General features: G+C 32.2%; 7 protein-coding genes across 7 annotated transcripts; 4 read left to right on the top strand and 3 right to left on the bottom strand. All coding sequences in view use genetic code 12, as the record gives it.

The window, feature by feature from the left end:
* Positions 1 to 3,397: 3,397 nt before the first annotated feature.
* ScAVT1 (aminoacid vacuolar transporter, putative) lies at positions 3,398 to 5,005 on the top strand (the record flags this gene model as incomplete). The annotated part of the gene is made up of 1 exon (XM_002418506.1): positions 3,398 to 5,005. One exon carries the CDS (start codon positions 3,398 to 3,400, stop codon positions 5,003 to 5,005), a length of 1,608 nt encoding a protein of 535 aa, XP_002418551.1.
* Positions 5,006 to 5,396: 391 nt separating this feature from the next.
* CD36_20710 (RNA binding protein, putative) lies at positions 5,397 to 8,660 on the bottom strand (the record flags this gene model as incomplete). The annotated part of the gene is made up of 1 exon (XM_002418505.1): positions 5,397 to 8,660. One exon carries the CDS (start codon positions 8,658 to 8,660, stop codon positions 5,397 to 5,399), a length of 3,264 nt encoding a protein of 1,087 aa, XP_002418550.1.
* A 4,077-nt stretch (positions 8,661 to 12,737) lies between these two features.
* CD36_20700 (GTP-binding nuclear protein, Ran family member, putative) lies at positions 12,738 to 13,382 on the top strand (the record flags this gene model as incomplete). The annotated part of the gene is made up of 1 exon (XM_002418504.1): positions 12,738 to 13,382. The coding sequence occupies one exon, from the start codon at positions 12,738 to 12,740 to the stop codon at positions 13,380 to 13,382; it is 645 nt and encodes a 214-aa protein (XP_002418549.1).
* A 443-nt stretch (positions 13,383 to 13,825) lies between these two features.
* CD36_20690 (U1 snRNP U1C (U1-C), putative) lies at positions 13,826 to 14,299 on the bottom strand (the record flags this gene model as incomplete). Its single annotated transcript, XM_002418503.1, has 1 exon — positions 13,826 to 14,299. The coding sequence occupies one exon, from the start codon at positions 14,297 to 14,299 to the stop codon at positions 13,826 to 13,828; it is 474 nt and encodes a 157-aa protein (XP_002418548.1).
* Positions 14,300 to 14,657: 358 nt separating this feature from the next.
* On the top strand, positions 14,658 to 15,350 carry CD36_20680 (conserved hypothetical protein; the record flags this gene model as incomplete). The annotated part of the gene is made up of 2 exons (XM_002418502.1): positions 14,658 to 14,675; positions 15,042 to 15,350. 2 exons carry the CDS (start codon positions 14,658 to 14,660, stop codon positions 15,348 to 15,350), a joined length of 327 nt encoding a protein of 108 aa, XP_002418547.1.
* A 340-nt stretch (positions 15,351 to 15,690) lies between these two features.
* Positions 15,691 to 16,881, top strand: CD36_20670 (conserved hypothetical protein; the record flags this gene model as incomplete). The annotated part of the gene is made up of 1 exon (XM_002418501.1): positions 15,691 to 16,881. The coding sequence occupies one exon, from the start codon at positions 15,691 to 15,693 to the stop codon at positions 16,879 to 16,881; it is 1,191 nt and encodes a 396-aa protein (XP_002418546.1).
* On the bottom strand, positions 16,873 to 18,030 carry CD36_20660 (conserved hypothetical protein; the record flags this gene model as incomplete). The annotated part of the gene is made up of 1 exon (XM_002418500.1): positions 16,873 to 18,030. The coding sequence occupies one exon, from the start codon at positions 18,028 to 18,030 to the stop codon at positions 16,873 to 16,875; it is 1,158 nt and encodes a 385-aa protein (XP_002418545.1).
* Between the last annotated feature and the right edge of the window lie 60 nt (positions 18,031 to 18,090).

The raw sequence follows: 18,090 nt of genomic DNA, 5'->3' as shown, positions 1-18,090 counted from the left end.
TTAATAAAAATATCAAAATATTTCTTAAAAAAATGAGTTAATAATAATAATAATAAGTTTGATAATCTGGTGACAGAAAAATAATAAACTTGAAAAGAAATTTTAAAGCTGAATTATAATCTCGTTGTTGACATGATACGTGAAAGTTCTTTCGTTGTCAACAGAATTTTATTCTTGTTTTCCCGTGTTCCGTTACCAAGTTGATAAAAACTGATAGTGGTCGATCAGTATTTTTTGTTAATCTTTCTGAAATTCTATTTTATTTCTTAGCCTCCTCAAGTGTAATAACTAAACAACAGTTTTTCTTTGACGATTAAGGGTTTGCTTGAAATAACAGTTTTTTTTTTTAAAAGAAAAGACGCATGCGAAGAAGATACTGAAACTAAATTGGTCAAAGTTTCACCAAAACCATGGGACAATTTAGATTTAGTTTGAAGTATATTACTGAACAAATTATATTTCGGGTAAGGTAAGGTACATTGGAAATACTATTTCCATCAATGTATTGTGGCTAATAGTTCAATTCTGATCGGATAGCGATTTGCCACTTGTCCGATAATGAAATTAAAAATCACCATACTCCTGCGAAATAAAATATAAGAAATCCATAATATTTACATAATGCCTTTTCGGTGGTTTCTCATTTGGGAATTTTCTATATTTTATTTCAATTATACTTGTTCTTGTTGTCTTTCAAATTTTTATCCAATTATATCAGAAATGCATGATCCGTATTACAAAACAATCCAAATAAAAAATGTCTTGGTTGAAATACATTCTTTTGTCGGTAAATAAATATTCCTTTATAGTCCCTTTTTTTGGTTTAATTGGTGTTTAGAGTGGTTCGTGTATTTTTTTTTTTAATTTCTTGTTCGACTCTTTTAATGTTGATAATAGAAATTTAACTATTAATTCTTGTCTTTTTAATCGTTCGTTGGAATGTATCTTATTGTGGAAAACTAAACACTAAACAATGGCTGCGAAAAAAAAAAATAAAACAGCCTTTTAGCAAAACTCAATTTCAATAATATAAAAGTCAAAATTTTAAAAATAAAGTTTAATGGGTTAATTCTGTTTGTTATATCATTACCAGATAGGTTTCCAGCTGCCTAATATCTGAAGCAAATAAAACGAAACAAACGAATACTACAAAAAAAAAAAAAGGACGGAAAAGGAAATAATAATAACGTGCTAACTATGAAAGAGGCGAAGTGTTGATAGTAATCATTTCAGTATATTTCAGCTATTGCAAGTTCAAGCAGTCATCTGCAAGGGTTGTCATCATTATTATAATAATGAGATGTTTTTTTTTATATATACATTTTTATTTTGTTATATTGTTTTTTTTATTACAAGTCCGTTTCCTAGGAAACTGTGGGAAGTTGTTTTTATAATCATTATTTTTTCAAATATCCAAGAGTTGTCTAATAACTATGTTAACAAGATTTACGAAACCCTCATATTTAAGACTATATTTTTTCTTGGGAACAAAAACCAAATCGAATGCAATGGGGAAAGGAATGATCGGAAGTGGCGTAGGTAAACAAAAAAGAAAGAAAGATAAAGCAAAGGTAAGGGTTTTTCTCTGTACGGTCACTTGCAACAACTTGCATGAACAAACATTTTCTCTGACCTGTTGTCCAACCAAGGCGGGGCCTATTCTTTTATTTTGCATGTAGGTACAGCATTCCACAGAAGTGTTGCTTTCTTATATTATTATTTTATTCCCTCCTTTCTCCCTCGGCTATTATTTTAGACACGGAGCTTTTCATAATGTCTTACTTAATATGAAGACGGAAACTTTAAAACAAGAAATACTGTAGAAAAAAAAAATAGAATAAAGATAGTGAAGAAGAAGAATTTACTAATGAAATAGGAATTACTTGGATAATTACTCATTAGAAGCTTGATCACCCCTGCCCCTTAATTCTTCTGGTTTTTCTTAGCTAAAAAATGAAGAAGTTATTAGAAAATCATCTGAGATAGAACAAAAATGAACCAAAATGCAGCAATAGAGTTGCCGTCAAGTGTTTGATTGATTTGTGTACTGTTCTTGTGAATCTTGTGAAATATATGATTGGGTTTTTTTTTTTTTTTTTTTTCAAAACAGCTATATTATATTTTGTATTACTACGTGTTTGAGATAAGTTTTAATATACTAGAATTTAGATAATTTTGAAATTATTTTTGTTTCGTTTAGAGTTATGTATAATGTAGTTAAGGAAAGTACGAAGTATTTTGATAGCGAGGAATTACAAATAAGATCTTAAATTTCATTTATTTTTTTGTTCTAATAGTCCCAGATTTAGAATATCGTAAGATAATGCAACTTTATTCATGCGTCAAGTGTATAATAGATAATAAGTATAAAATAAGAAGTTGACATGTGATATAAGTGTAATATCGGTTCGTCACCTCTCTATGTTGTTGGTATTATTATTAGCAATATCGAATTATATTAAACATCATTATTATTAAGATTTCAAGAATCGTTAAAACACTCCCCTCCTCCCTTCATAGAGAAGCGCATCCGATTTTTAGGTTAAGATCTTTGTCCCATCCGATTCCCATTCAAATTCAATTTATGGGGTTACCATATTGTCATATTCTAATCCACAATGATTACATCCGTTAAAAAATAATCACCCACCGGTTGGCAATAAAACAAGTTAAAATTTAGTTCAAAGATAATGCGTAAGTAAGTACGAGTATATCCAAGTAGGTTTGAGCTTGTTACTATAGTTGATACTTGACTTTAATAAAATGAGCAGAAGAAAGGTATATATGAGTTTGTGGTTCTAGGGGTTTCTGGAAAAACAATTTCTCATAGAAACGAAACAATCGAACAAAGACGCGGCTAAACCTGGGGTCAAACAATGCACAGTTTGCAATTGAAGTCTATTTGTGGTATCCTTGTGCCAATCAGTCAATCAGTGGGGTTCCCTTTAAATTGGTCTCGTTACCAACTATAATAATACTGCCAAGAAATTAACCTAAAGTTATTTCAATTTAAAGTTAAGTTGATCAATCGAAAAGAGAAGATACATAAACAAACTCTTGTTATTATTATTATCACCAAAAGTCGTGTATTTCCGGTTAAGTGTCACGAGACTCAACTTGTACCAAAACAGAAAGAAAAAAAAATTGTTTCATTTTTTTTTTTATATTCATCTTACCCTACCTTGGAAAAATATTCGACCAACAAATAATCTTATTCACCAAAACTATTTCCATCTATAAAATCGACATTTTTCTGTTTTTACTAATATTACAATTTTGAAAGTACCCACGAAGGTGGAGTTTTTACCGCATATTTTAATTATTATTTTTTTTTTTTTGTCTATTTATTTACTTATTTTGTTAGTCCTAATTACAAGTCCTTAAACTATTGGACAAAATGCCCCTGCCTGATCTTACAGACCTTCCTAGTGCACCCAAACAGCGACGCCAATCGTTTATGGATTATGGTGGTCCCAATTCTATAAACAACTTTGCATCATCGTACTCGAGGGCCCAGCAATATATTGGTACTTCATTTATGGAGCAAGGAGGTGAATATATGGAATCTCCACCACAATTATCATCAAGACCTTTACGTGACGATAATGAAGCATTCCTAAGTAGTGATGACAACTCGATACGTTCGGACAATGATAGTAACAACCAAACAGACCACATGGATTTCCCACTACCACCCCCTATTGACTGGTCAAATAATTCCGTATTTGATGAAACAAGCGAATTATTACCGGCTTTATCACGAATTTCTACCAAAAGACATTCATTCAGTATAATAACCGGGAATTCCACAGCAGCACAAACTATATTCAATTCAATAAACACGTTGATTGGCATTGGAATGTTGTCTTTACCGCTTGGATTTAAAATGTCAGGTTGGTTATTTGGATCCTTGTTGCTTGTTGTATCGGCATTTTTAACAAACACAACAGCTAAATATTTAGGGAAAATATTGTATCGTCATCAAGAATTAATGACTTATGGGGATATTGCCTATGCATACGGCGGTAAATATTTTCTGTATTTGGTCACTCTATTTTTTGTCGTTGATTTGTTTGGTGCTTCTTTGACATTAATAATATTGTTTGCTGATAGTTTTACCATTGTTTGGCCCCATGTTCCTGCCCTTAAAGCAATTATTGTTACGGCAGTATTTGTGTTATCTTTATTACCACTAAGTATGTTATCTATTTTCAGTCTATTGGGAATAATTTCGACTGTTGGTATAATACTTTCAGTGTTTATATGTGGATTTATAGTTGATACATCTCCTGGATCTTTGTTAATACCAGCAACTACTACTTTATTACCACCAAACCCCATAAATTTATTGTTCAGCTTGGGAATATTTATGGCTCCCTGGGGTGGTCATCCGGTATTCCCAGAATTGTATCGTGATATGAGACATCCTTCCAAATTTACCAAGTCGAGCAATATCTCATTTCTTGTTACTTATCTTTTGGATTTTTCTATTGCTGCCACTGGGTATTTAATGTATGGATTAATGGTTGATGATTCAATTGTGAAAAGCATTATGCAAAATCCAAATTATCCGCCAATTATAAATTCAATATTATGTATCTTAATGGGGATGCTACCAATTTCGAAATTGCCATTAGTCACTAAACCAATCATTACTTCTTATGAAAATATTTTTGGCATCACAGCAAAATACGTTAAATTGGACGAAAATGGGAAATTGATTGATACTTATGGACCAAAAAGGGTGTTTAGTAGAATTGTTTTCTGTTGTGTGTTATTGATAAGTGCATTATTATTAACTTCATTTGGGAAATTAGTGGCATTTTTAGGAAGTGCTATTTGTTATACTGTATGCTTGACATTGCCATTATTGTTTTATTTAAAATTAAATAGACCAAGCATTGGCAAGTTAGAAGGCTTGTTAATTAAAATTGGAATCATTTTTTCAATTACTGCTGCTATACTAGGAACTTATGCATCTATTGGATTGACAATACCTGAATAGCATCAATTATGTAAATGATTTAGAAAATAAATTTATATTTGTAAACAGTAATTCAATTTCATAACAGTTGTTAGTAACGTTGAGATCAAAAAAAAAAAAAAAAAAAGTAATTCTACGCAAAACCAACAATTGTCATTTGTATAACCCCCTAATTATTGAACCCTAAGTCTATTGTTTGAAAATTAAACAATGATATCAGGGCACGGCAACAATGATATACCAAAGAAAGCCAAACTATAATTCTTTTTTTATATATATTCAACCTAAATTTTTTTTTTTTCGTTATACCTATTAACTATATTCGAAATTCATACTAACTTTCGTAAAAACAAACTAACCTTTTATATATATATATGTATAGATACATATATAACTTTACTGTAATGCTTGATTATTTTCTATATCCACGACGAAAGGAACCTTCACTTCGTCTGCTTGAGTACAGGCCATTATCATTATACGAGCTATCAAATGTATCACCATTCTTAGGCACCATTCCATACATCATGTTATCCTGTTGAGACTTGGCTAAATATTGTGCCATAACCTGAGATCCAGAACTTGAATAAGGATTGTTGACTTGTCCACTTGGAGCCTGCATCATTTGAGGGTAACAAACTTGGGCTTGAGGTATAAATTGGGGAGGAGAAACAAAGTAAGGATGAGGTGGTGGAACATTAGCTGGAGGACCATACATGTTACTAGACATAAAGCTAGATGAAGAATTGTTGCGACTAAGATGTGGCAAAAAATAAACAGGTTGTGGCTGCATATATGGTCCCTGGCTGTAATTCATTGAACTATTCAATGACACATTTGAAGAGCTTCTTCTGAATGATGGTTCAGAATAACTATGATGGTATATTTTTTGGTATCGTGGTCTTGTTCTTGATGCTTTACCTTCTCTTTTAGTTTGCTTACTAAAACTAGCGTTAAACGATGCAGTGTCATCGGATCCAATGATTATAGATACATCGTCATAATCGTCGTCGTCACCATCATCCTCTTCTTCTTCTTCTTCGTCATTGTTGTTTTCTTCTCTATCTTTATTATGAGAACCGTTTCGTTGTGATTTCTGTTCCTTGACATCCCCCAATATATTTACTTTATTATCCTTATCTCCATTTTGAGTAATGGCGCCTTTATGTTCGTTCGATTCACCTTCTTCTTCTTTTGTTTCTGGTAAATCTGACAATTCAGTAGATGTGTTCCCCTGGTTTTCTGCATTAGTTTTGCTCACAATACCAAATACCATTGCTGCCTCTTGTGCAATCACTTCCTTATTATATTCATCTGTACTATTCTTGTTGTTTGTATGAGGCTCTTGGTTACCTCGCAGCTGCCTGAAACTAGAAGTCGAATGGCGTTCGTATTGCTGATACATGTTCATATCTTCGGTACCTCTTTTCTTAAATGAAAACTTTGGGGGGTTACCACATCTGTCTTTGGCAAAACTAACCTTAAAAGTTTTGTACTTGTTATAAAACTTTTCGGCTTCTTCTTCCAGTTTGAGAACTCTTTTTAATCGTTTCATGCTATCAGCAATACCATACTCAAAAATAGAAACGACTTTAATTGCGTCAGCAATACGCAAAAAATTCATAAATCCACTTTCCCTGTTGTGAATAAAGTTGATTTGTTCTAATGGACCAAACTTTCCAAAATCATCACGCAATTCTTGTTCAGATGGCAATGGAATTTTTGTTGATTTCTCGGACGCATCAGTAGCACCGCTGCTATTAAAAGTTTTAATTCCAATATACACATTTCTTGTAGCACCTGAACTGACAGCAACTCCAATATCACGTGGCAATGGTCCACTAGGTTGATTTGCCCATCCAACAGTGACATCATACCCATGAATAACTAGTTGGTGCAACACCTGGTGGCTCATATAGAACTTGTAAGCAATATTAGGGTCAATAAAAGTAATGAAACAAACTCGTTTCTCTGGTCGATAGTTAATTGATTCAACTAAACCACCAGCTCTAACGTTGTTAGCAATTTCTTCTATAGTTGTGCCTGGATGCAAATTTCCTAAATATATCGATCTATTACCAAAGGTTTGTGGATCAGGTCCAGATAATGACACAAGCGATACGTTAGAGTTTGTCAACATAGGGTTTCCTGGTAAATAAGGAGCTTGAGGAAATGAAGAATGGAATCTTGGACTAAATGAAGCCACTGAATAATCAGCATTGCTTAAACTGGGGGATTCTAAACCATTCTCGCCGTTAACTATTGGAGACTTCATGGGCGATCCTCCTTCGACATCAGAGGAATTTGGACTTATTGGATCAGCAATGTTTAATGTACCAGGGACTCTTTCAATCTCGGGAGAGGTGATAAATTCTTTCAAATCAGAAGTGTCTCCAGGTTGATCTTCTGTACCGGTCTCTTCATCCTCTGGAATGCACTGAATTTGACCTTTCGATGATGAGGAATATAAGACGGGTCTCTCTGTATTTATGACGTTCTTGTCACATCGATCTTTACCAAACTCCACCCCTGAAAATCTAATATCATTCAAACTACTAAAACTCTTTGTAGAAGAATCATTGGTTGTATCACTACGGTTGTTGTTGTCCCTATTTTTATAATGCGAATTCTGATTTATTCTTTTTGAAAGACTCTCATAAGCTTTGATTGCAGAATCAATGGAGCAAAAATGCACCACAAGCTCGCCACAATTGTCCTTACCAGTTTCCATGTTAAATACAAAATCTTCAACTTGGCCAAACTTTTCACAATGAGTCAATATTGACGATCTAATGTTCTCGTGAATCGAATCAATGTTGGCATTCTCTGGAAATTCATGAACAGCGCTGAATGAGATGGTTAAACATCTTGTCGCATTGAATTCCAAAATATAATTGAGTGTTTTCAACTTTAAATAATCCTGGTTGGAATATGAAGTGGATCTGTGTTTGCCTTGTGTATCATTCAACTGAATTTTCAAGTAAGTCGAGTTTTTCAACTTCTCTTTTAGCCCATTCATAAGATTGGTATCTTGTGTGTACTTAGAGTAGAATGCCAACGCGATTCTGTAATTACTAAACGACACGTAGCATACTTGCATGTTGTCAGGATACTCAGGAAACTTTTCTTTTGTGAATCTTGGTGTTGGTTTGGAAAATATTTTACAATATTCTATGGGGCCAAAATCTATAGCATCCAAGAACTCGTGCATTGACACGTTTTCAGATATGTTTCTGAAAATCACTGTTCTCGAGCAACTTGGCTGATCAGTCACATGGTTCATTGACACTGCGTTTTGGAGGTTACCATTATTCAAGGAAGATATATAATGCAATTTCCTGGTATTTTCATGTTGACTGTTATTATGTATACCTTTACTACCGTTCAAGCGCAATTTTGAATGTGTACCTCTCGGTGACGACGACTGAGATCCAGTACAAGAACTGTTTCTTGAATACTGGGGAGGGAAGTATTGGCTTGCCGTTGGAGGTGGTGTAAAATATGGTGAGTTCATCAACAAGTTGGATGGAATCATAGATTGGCCATAGCTTATGTCAAATGGTGTAATCGGAGTGTATTGACTAGGAATCTCGTTATCTGATTGATTTGATAAATGTAAAGGTGGCGGTATGTCCATAGATCGACGCATATTAAAGTACATTGGTTGTTGATACATTTTATAGACTGCTAGCCAATGAAAATAAGATTATGGGATACGATTTGTAAAAGAATGAAAGGGTTGAAACAAAAAAAAAAAAAAAAATTAGACAAAAATGCTTTGGAATTATAGTAGACTTTCTTTTTGTTTTTTCTCGTTAACTTTATATCTCGTGGCTTTAACCCTTGTGTTTAAATCAGTTTTCTGTGTATGAAAAAGGTGTGAAAAACGACTGACTGGTGTAACTATCTCGAGGGGTGGATGAGTTAACTAAGGAAGAAGTGTTAGCAAAAAGAGTGTATGGATTCTTTATGTGTCTTCCCAAGGAAATAAAGAAAAGAAAAAAAAAAAAGTGAGTTGTTGATTGTTTCTATATTTAATCAAAAAAAAAAAAAAAAAAAGGATAACAATATCAAATACTTCAACAGAAACTCGACTTCGTGGATTCCTATAAGAACAGAACACAAAAAAAAAAGCCAAAAAAGAAAAAAAAGATTTGTTGTTTGAATTCCAGACTGAATTAAAAAAAAAATTGAAAAAATTAATTAAGGGAAAACAATCGAGTGAACCTAATGAAAATGTAAATTGCACAAAACTAATTCATAGAACAAAGGACCACCTTTCTTTGACAAATACCAACGTAATTCGGCTTTGCTTTTCTTTTTCTTTTCCAAAATAAAATTCCACTTGAACAGATATATGATGGTGTGGAATGAATTCAAGTGGAAGAGGTGTGTTTATATTTAATTAGTTTTTTTTTATAATGTATTTATTTCAATATGAAATTTGAAATTTTTAAACACTTGCTGTTAGGCAAATGAACAAAGAAAATTCTTATACTGAAACAAAATACTTCTGAACACTCGAATCGGGTTTTTTTTTCTGAGTTTGGAATATGCACAATTTCTTGTTTGATTTTTCTTTTTTTCTTTTTCTTGCAAGTGAGGTCTAGCAATTAACCACTTGTTTGAATTTTATCAGATTATATATTCTTTGGTTTTAATTGTAGCTGAAGATAGCTCAATGTTGTTTCTGTTTTGTTTATGTTTTTGTATGGTGGTAGTATTGTTGCTGTTGGTGCAGTTTATGTCCCCTCTCTAGTGCTTTGTTAATTTATCGTCCCCTTTTTTTGATTAATTAACAAACAAAAAAAACGCTGTAGTGCTTGCAAATTATGATTGTTCGTATTTCTCTGAGCAAAGATAATTCTTTTGAAAATACCTTAAAGTCTATTGTTTAACGAAAGAAAACATTTGAGAAAATTCTATGATTGCTATGGATGGAAATTTCTGAACTGATTTCCTGGTATTGATCGATTGGATTGTTCAGAAATAAGCAAGATTTAGAATCCAATGTGTGTGGTGGGACTAATGTGGATATGTTTCTGTGGTATGTGGGTCGCAAACTTCTTTCTCTCTGGTTGTAAAAAAAAAATGAAATGTCTCAGTATATATGCGTCTGTGTTTGAGATACAAAATCAGTAGGCCGAAAGGTCGATCAAAGGTGAACAGCAATTACAAATTATGTCCTAAACTTCTACACAATTATCGAGTGATTTTGCTTTTGACTATTCGTGTTTGATTGATTGTTGGGTGTAATCTTTTTCACACTCTCTGATTGGTATTTGATAAACGTAACTTGAGAAAAAGCAAGAATGCGTGTGTAAAAAAAAAAAAAAGAAGAATGAAAGAACAAAACTAAAGGCAGTTAAAGAATAATTTGGCTCACAGAAAAAGAAGAAGATTTGAATTTCATAAAAGAACGTGTTTTAATTCTCTATCTGAGTTTGTTTGCTTGTTTTCATTCTTATACTTTTATGGTTTCCGAGATAGAGAACTTTAAATAGGATGTACTTGTGATTGACGTTAAAATTGGCTCTTGCTTTCATTTATATAAATGTCTATTAAATGTAGTAAAACACAAAGTGACAAATCTTGCTATAGAAAGATATAGTACTCATAGAGGTTGAGTGAATGACTCTGTGTTATCACAATCAATACTTCCTCCAGTCACAAACTGCCACACAAATATTTGCGTGTCCTTGAAGTTACACGGGTCATTTTGGGTAATATCATTACTGTAATGCACGAACAATCAACGTAACTACGGTATCACCATAACTCCATTCTAATGTTTCATATCAATTATAATTAACCCTTTTGTTTTAGTTTTAGATGAAATTTACACTTGAAACTGTCCTGATAGTCAATAGATTATTTTCGTGAAACCCAGATCTAAAAATAACCAGCATATGCAGCATTGCAGATAAATTGCAATATGAAAGGAGAGCTCTCCTATTCTTTCCACTCTTCTACAAAACTCCAATTTCTTTAAAACAAGCGATCTGTCCTGGACCATACAATATGTTTTAAATTGGTTTGCAATATTTGAAGATAATAATAATGAATTCACTTATGAGACTTGTTATTCCAAGTTTAACAAGTGGTTACTTTGTTTACATCAACATATGAGTCAAAAGATCTACTTACAATTGAAGTGAAAATTTTTAACTAGTTTCAACAATTCTTGAGTTTGGCCTTTCACTTGCAGTATAAAAAGTTTCTAGTCTGTAGTCGACCATCATCATCAGAGCTTCCTGTAAGTTGTGTCTTTGCTTTCCATTTTCAGAGTAATTCATACTTTTATTGTTTTTTTCCTCCGCTTCTACTTACCCGTCTATTAATAAACCTTATAACAATTTATCTCTTCCACTAAATTTAAGGTTTAGTATTCACCAACCTAATCCATGTTTAATTTATATTCGAATTAAGGAAAGTGTATGCATGGGTTGGTCTAACAAAAAGGTTATTTTTTTTTCCACTATAAAACTATAGTCAGGTTTCTTTTGTGTGTTCGCTTAGGATTAGAAGCACGCATTGAAATATAATATTATCCAGGCTGAACATGTGTCTGAAAGAATCCAAATCTGATAATACTGTAGCATTTCAAATATGAGTTGAAACTCCTTAATATCTCGGATAATGACAATATAATATGGTAAATAACAAAACCTCGCTTTTAAGGAGGCTTTTATGACAGTTCAAATAAGCCTCAAAAGCCGATCTCAAGTATAAAATGTTCAAATGTTTCCAAATATAAAAAATAAAAGAACCCCGAGTAAGGTGATTTGTGCAGATGTTGTTGTTTTTCAAGTTTCGTCAAACTGGATTATTCATGTATATCCCATTAGTATTGTTCTTTGAATGTGTTATAGAATATATATGAAATCTGAAAGTGGTTACAATAAAGTGAATGAAAAAAAGGGAATCCTTGTGACTCCTGTAAGCAAAATTTTAGTAACTCGTTGTGAATAGTGCTAATTTATGATTCAAATGAACTGATTGGGTACTAAATTGTTTGTTTCTTCTGTAATACTAATGAAATGAATCATATAGATAAACGTTAAATGATTCAGGTATCATAGTTTAATCCCCAGTCCAATAGTAGCAGCTATATTACAAAACTATCTTGATCTTGAGTTCATTGATTCTGATTCTGATGATTAGGTAAATACAGTTCTTTTTTCCCTTCAAAGTGTTACTAAAACCAACCAAAATTTTTTGCTTTTAATTACTATAAAACATTTTCAATATTTCAGTCCACCTTAACCAATAATTGTTCAGTAAAGTTCGAAGTGCCTTTCCCCTTCTGATTCTCAATAATAGTAGATATTTTGCAACATTGTACCCAGTACTGCCTATTTTGCGACCAATTGTAATTACTAATCACTAGTTGGTTGGTAAGAACAAAACAAAAATGTCGTCTGAAATAAACGCACACTTCATTTTTCCCTATTATTGTATTGTCGTTTGTCGTCGGTCGATGAGAGTAACAGAGACAGAAAAAATTTTCTCTCTTGTTTACTGATGAAAAAATATATGGATGGGATGATGATGAGTGTAAGAGAGAGAGAGACATTCAAAGAAAAAAAAAAACAAAACGACAAAACGACAAAAAAAAAACACAACAAACAACAAAGGCTTAAAGGACGAGCAAAGAAAGAAAGAAAGAAAGAAAAAAAAAAATTTTTGATTTCTTTTCTTGTTCATCGAATCTGATCAAATCAAAAAACCAATCAATCATATAAAGTTAAAGATGGCTCAAGAAGTTCCTACATTCAAATTAGTTTTAGTTGGTGATGGTGGTACCGGTAAAACCACTTTTGTTAAAAGACATTTAACTGGTGAATTTGAAAAAAAATACATTGCTACTTTAGGGGTTGAAGTCCATCCATTAGGATTCCACACCAACTTTGGGGAATTGAAATTCGATGTCTGGGATACTGCCGGTCAAGAAAAATTCGGTGGTTTAAGAGATGGTTACTATATCAACGGTCAATGTGGTATCATTATGTTTGATGTCACTTCAAGAATCACTTATAAGAACGTTCCAAACTGGCATAGAGATTTGGTCAGAGTTTGTGAAAACATTCCAATTGTTTTATGTGGTAACAAAGTTGATGTTAAAGAACGTAAAGTTAAAGCTAAAACCATCACTTTCCACAGAAAGAAGAACTTGCAATACTACGATATCTCTGCTAAATCCAACTATAACTTTGAAAAACCATTCTTGTGGTTGGCTAGAAAATTGGTTGGTAACCCACAATTAGAATTTGTTGCCTCTCCAGCTTTGGCTCCACCAGAAGTTCAAGTCGATGCCGACTTGATGCAAAAATACCAACAAGAAATGGAACAAGCTACTGCTTTACCATTGCCTGATGAAGATGATGCTGATTTGTAAGCAAAGTGAAATGACTGTTTTGCAAAAAAAAAGAGAAAATAAACAAAAACAAAAGGAATGCAACACTTGCTTTTCTTTGTTCTGCAATATATATATATATATATATAAAATAAGGGAATAAGGCATCCGTGAATGTATAATTTTAAATCTTCATCTGTACAAGGATATCATATATCCTTCATGTAGATCATCAGATCTTGATAATTGTGCAATTGATAAGAGACAGAGAAAAAGGATGGTATTTCATAATTTTATAAATTTATTGCCTTAGTGGGTTTTTGTTTATTCCTCTATTCTTTTGATAAAGTATATAGTTTTTTTTTTATAATACATAATATAAATTCTAGGTTTTTGGTTTACTTTATTAGATAAAAACAAATAAAGAAAAACACAAGATAAAATTTGCAAAAGCTAGACAGGAATAAACACACCACATAATACATTCAGCTGTTCGTTAATGTTTGCCTTAGTATAGCCTTCTGATATTCCTTTTGATTGTTATATACTGCTGGTGGAGGCAAAGGTAATCCAGGCAAGTTGGGTGGAGGTGGCAAAAAAATCATCTCATCATCATCTTCATCGTCGCCATCATTGCCATTGCCATTGCCATTGCCATCGTCACCATGATGAGCATCATTTCTTGAATTATGATCTAGACTACTCTCCTTCCTGTCGATATCCATATTATCTTCATTTGAACCACTAGATTTCTCCCCATCACTATATCGATTCAACTTCTCTAGAGTCATTTCATAAGGTATGCTCAGAGGATTCCAAATATTAGTTTCCTTCGCCTTTGCTTCGTAATAATCACAATAGAATTTGATATGATTCCTCCCCTGCAAATGTGATTTTCTCACACTCATTGTATCATGGGTCAAATATGACTTACAATAATCACAATAGTATTTCGGCATACTCTATAGATCTGGTTTGTGGTTGTATAAAATAGGTTGACGTGCAAGAAAGAAGAGCACTAGTGACAATAATCATCCTGGTAGCAATATACGAGAAAATATTGTATAACCAAAACCAAGTGATATTGGTATATTATACACGACTAACAAATTTGAGTTGACCAATGGAAAATTGTTTTCAGTTGAGAAAAAATACATGTCAAGAATTGCACGACTGAGTAAAAGAGTTACCGAATCGCACACACAGTTGAGTTGATTTGTGGAAGGAAAAGACAGAAGAAAAAAAAAAAGTAGTGAAGTCGAAAAATCCTCAATCTGAGAACCAATACAATCTTTAGACATATTAATAGAATCAAAGATGTTTAGACCAGTTGCTGTATGTATACCATGAAGATAGAACCATATTGAAAATGATAGAATAGGGAAGACTGGATTAGGTTAGATGTCAATGAAGGAGACATTATAGAGGAGTATAGTAAGAACTTGGATTGGAGTATGGTCAATGCAATGGAACATGAAAAATTTTAACAGTGTATGGGATGAAGTGTAGTACTATTAGTTTAATTGTGATATTTTCAAAAAGTGTTTATTTGAAGTATCATATGTCAAAACCCACAGATACAATTAAGAATTGATAGAATTAGTTATCAACACATCCGATATCCATTTCAATATTATCTTGTCAATTGATATTTCAGGATTGTCATACTAACAGAAGTAACATTCCTTCTTTTGCTTTTAGCGTTTATCTTCAAGAAGATTGTTTTCAGTTACCCCAAGAAGATCCAATTTGATTGGTGATTTATACATTCAACATATCAAAGCTTTCAAACCAAAAGCTTTGACTCAAGCTGATATTGACAGTGCAGTTAAAGCTTTCCAATTACCAGCTAAACCATCTGTTCCACAAGCAGATGTCAATGCTGAAGCTGTCAAAGAATACGAAGCAAGCGATGTTGAAACTGCTTCTCCAAGCACCGTTGCTGCTGAACAAACTAAATCCGATGAAGACTGGTTTGTTTTTGAAGAAGTTGAAGAAGCTGCTCATTAGATATAAACATTACAAAGAGAACATTGTGATACTCTTATTTGAAAAAAAAAAAGGAATGCATTATTTAAGAGAAAACTTGCAAAAATTTATTATATATTTAAATATTCAGTAATATAAATGGATACATTAAAGACAGAGAAACTACAAGAAAGTTTTTCATCAGCAGATATAAATCGTAGAATACTTTTTGGTATATAATCAATCGAGGGTGGCTTTTCCTTGTATTTTTTTTGTTTTGTTTTGAAGCAAAACCTTGAAAGAAGGGGGAAAAAAATACCAAATTGTTTACATTTTGATTTCACATTTGTTTACGTTTCTTTCCCTGCCACCACCATTAAATATGCCACCACAACAGTTACCACCCACTGATATACAATCTATTCGTAATGCAGCACATGCTTTGAATTCAACATTATTGTCACGTACTTATATCGATGAAAACCTTCAATTTAACTGTATAAATTGGAACAAATTAATTAGTGACCAACTTGAAGTCAACCCTAAATTAGGAGAATTAATAATAACAGAGAAATTATACAATAATGATAAAAATACCATTAATTTGATTCATGCATTAGTGAAAATAATTGATAAACAACGATCTCAACAACGGGTTTTCAATGAAAATATTTTATCAAAAGATAGTAAGATTCAAACATTAGAAAAACAAGTTCAAGAATTATCACGAAAATTACATACATTAGAAAAAGGCAACCAAAATAAAATTGTTAAGTATAATTCATTACTGAAAGAAATTAATCAATTAACTAAGCAAAACAAAATATATAGTGACGATTTACAAAAAATGAAAAATTGGACTTTGGATACTAAAAATAAATACAAGATTGAAATGAAAAGGAAAAATCTTGAAATTGAAAATTTGAAAAATAAATTATTAGAGAAAACTAGAAATCTATCGTCAAACATTGAATATGGCGGTAATTCAGATGGTTTAGTAATTCAAAATAATGCACCAATAATTGAAAATTCAACAGGAATTATAATCAATAATCCTAATTTAATTATTGATATGTCATCAATTATAACTAATGAAGTAGAAGAAAATTCAATTCAATTAGTGAATATTGTGGAAAGTATAGCGAAAGAAAATTTTAAATTTACTAAATTCATGTCTAGTATTAAAGAATATTTCACCAAGATGAATATATCATTAGCTGATTTCAAATATCGAGATTTGGAAACAGAAAAAATTCCCACACCAACTGATTTAATTGATTTGAAAGAAATTACTGCTGATCCAGAAACTATAAAGGAATATTTCACTGAAATTGAACCAAGTGAAATTATAGCGAGAACAATATTAAATGAATGCTATAAATTATATCATAATATTGAAACATTAATAAATTATATAAGTCAAAATGATCCATTGGATAAAAATAATGAATCAGCAATAGCAAAATTACAACAAGACTTGGAAGTAATGAAATCAAATTGGCAAGATGCTTTGAAAACATCAGAAAATTGGAAAAAATTGGCTGAGCAACAACAAAAACATCTTTCAACCTAGTTCATCTCCCTCCTCCTCCATTTCCTCCACTTCCCCCGCCAATACTGATTTGACAACAGTTGTCTCCAAAGAAACTATGTTTAATGGAAACTCTTTAATTAAATCCTCAGTTGCTTCTTCTTCACTAGAAGTTTCTTGTACTTTTAATTTCAATTTCAATTGATCATTATTGAAATCTAGATAAGAATTGAGTAATAAACCTACACAATAAATATTTTTGTGAATGGGATCGGATTTATCAATTATAATCTCACTCGAGAATGATTCATTAGAGCTCTCAAGGGTGATCGCTGAAGTAGGTTGATAATTTTGCTTTCTAGTTTTTGTGGGGGTTTTAGGAGCCATTCGTATAGATTTGATAGAACCTGCTGCTTCATCTGAATCTTCACTATCATGAACAATAAATTTAATAATTCTCAATAGATCACCAGTTTGTAATGATGGAAATTCACTATCAGTTTTCCCAATGAATGATTTCACAATAACAACTTTTTCACCAACACTAATATAATTGTTCAGAAATGGATCACTCACTTTTCTAATAGCTTGATCGTCAGGCTTTGTAGAAGTTTGTATTAAATATTGTAACAATAAAGTAAGCGAATATGTATCAAATTCACTTTGAGCTATTGATTCTGCGTTCTGTGATGGATGTGCAATCAAAGTTTGCATTAAGTCCGATTCATTTCGACTTTCTTCTACAAAATTATGTGAATTACTGCTTGAATCAGATTTATCAAAATTATCTAAAACACTTTTAAAATCCAGATCGTGAGTCTCATCAATGTTGGGAGAATTCCCATTAGGAGCTTGTGATTGAGCCACATTACATACCTTTGCTGAATGGTTCGAATCCATTGGATAACTATTCAAGGCAATTTTCGAAGCACTGTCGGTATTTTGTTCTATTACGACTGGCTGATTCTCTAGGTCGTTTAATCCCTTGGAAGTTGGAGAAACCAAATTAGAAGAACTGGGCGGATTCATTAAAAAGTTCTTTAAAGTTATTCTTGCCTTTCTTCGTTTAGAACAAATAAACAAGAACGGACACCAAGATGCAAAGCAAAACCCGACTAAGAAGAATATGCCTAGTATTAATACAAAGGTGATAATCAAAATCACAAGCAAAACAGTGTTGGAAATGGCCATCTTCTGTGCACTATAGGAAAATTAAATCACCGACAAAGATAAGTATATTAATATCTATGG

Source organism: Candida dubliniensis, chromosome 2 (assembly GCF_000026945.1).
Source record: "Candida dubliniensis CD36 chromosome 2, complete sequence".
Classification (NCBI taxonomy): domain Eukaryota; kingdom Fungi; phylum Ascomycota; class Pichiomycetes; order Serinales; family Debaryomycetaceae; genus Candida; species Candida dubliniensis.
The sequence above is the reverse complement of the archived record's forward strand: the minus strand, read 5'-3'. Positions and strand labels throughout refer to the sequence as shown.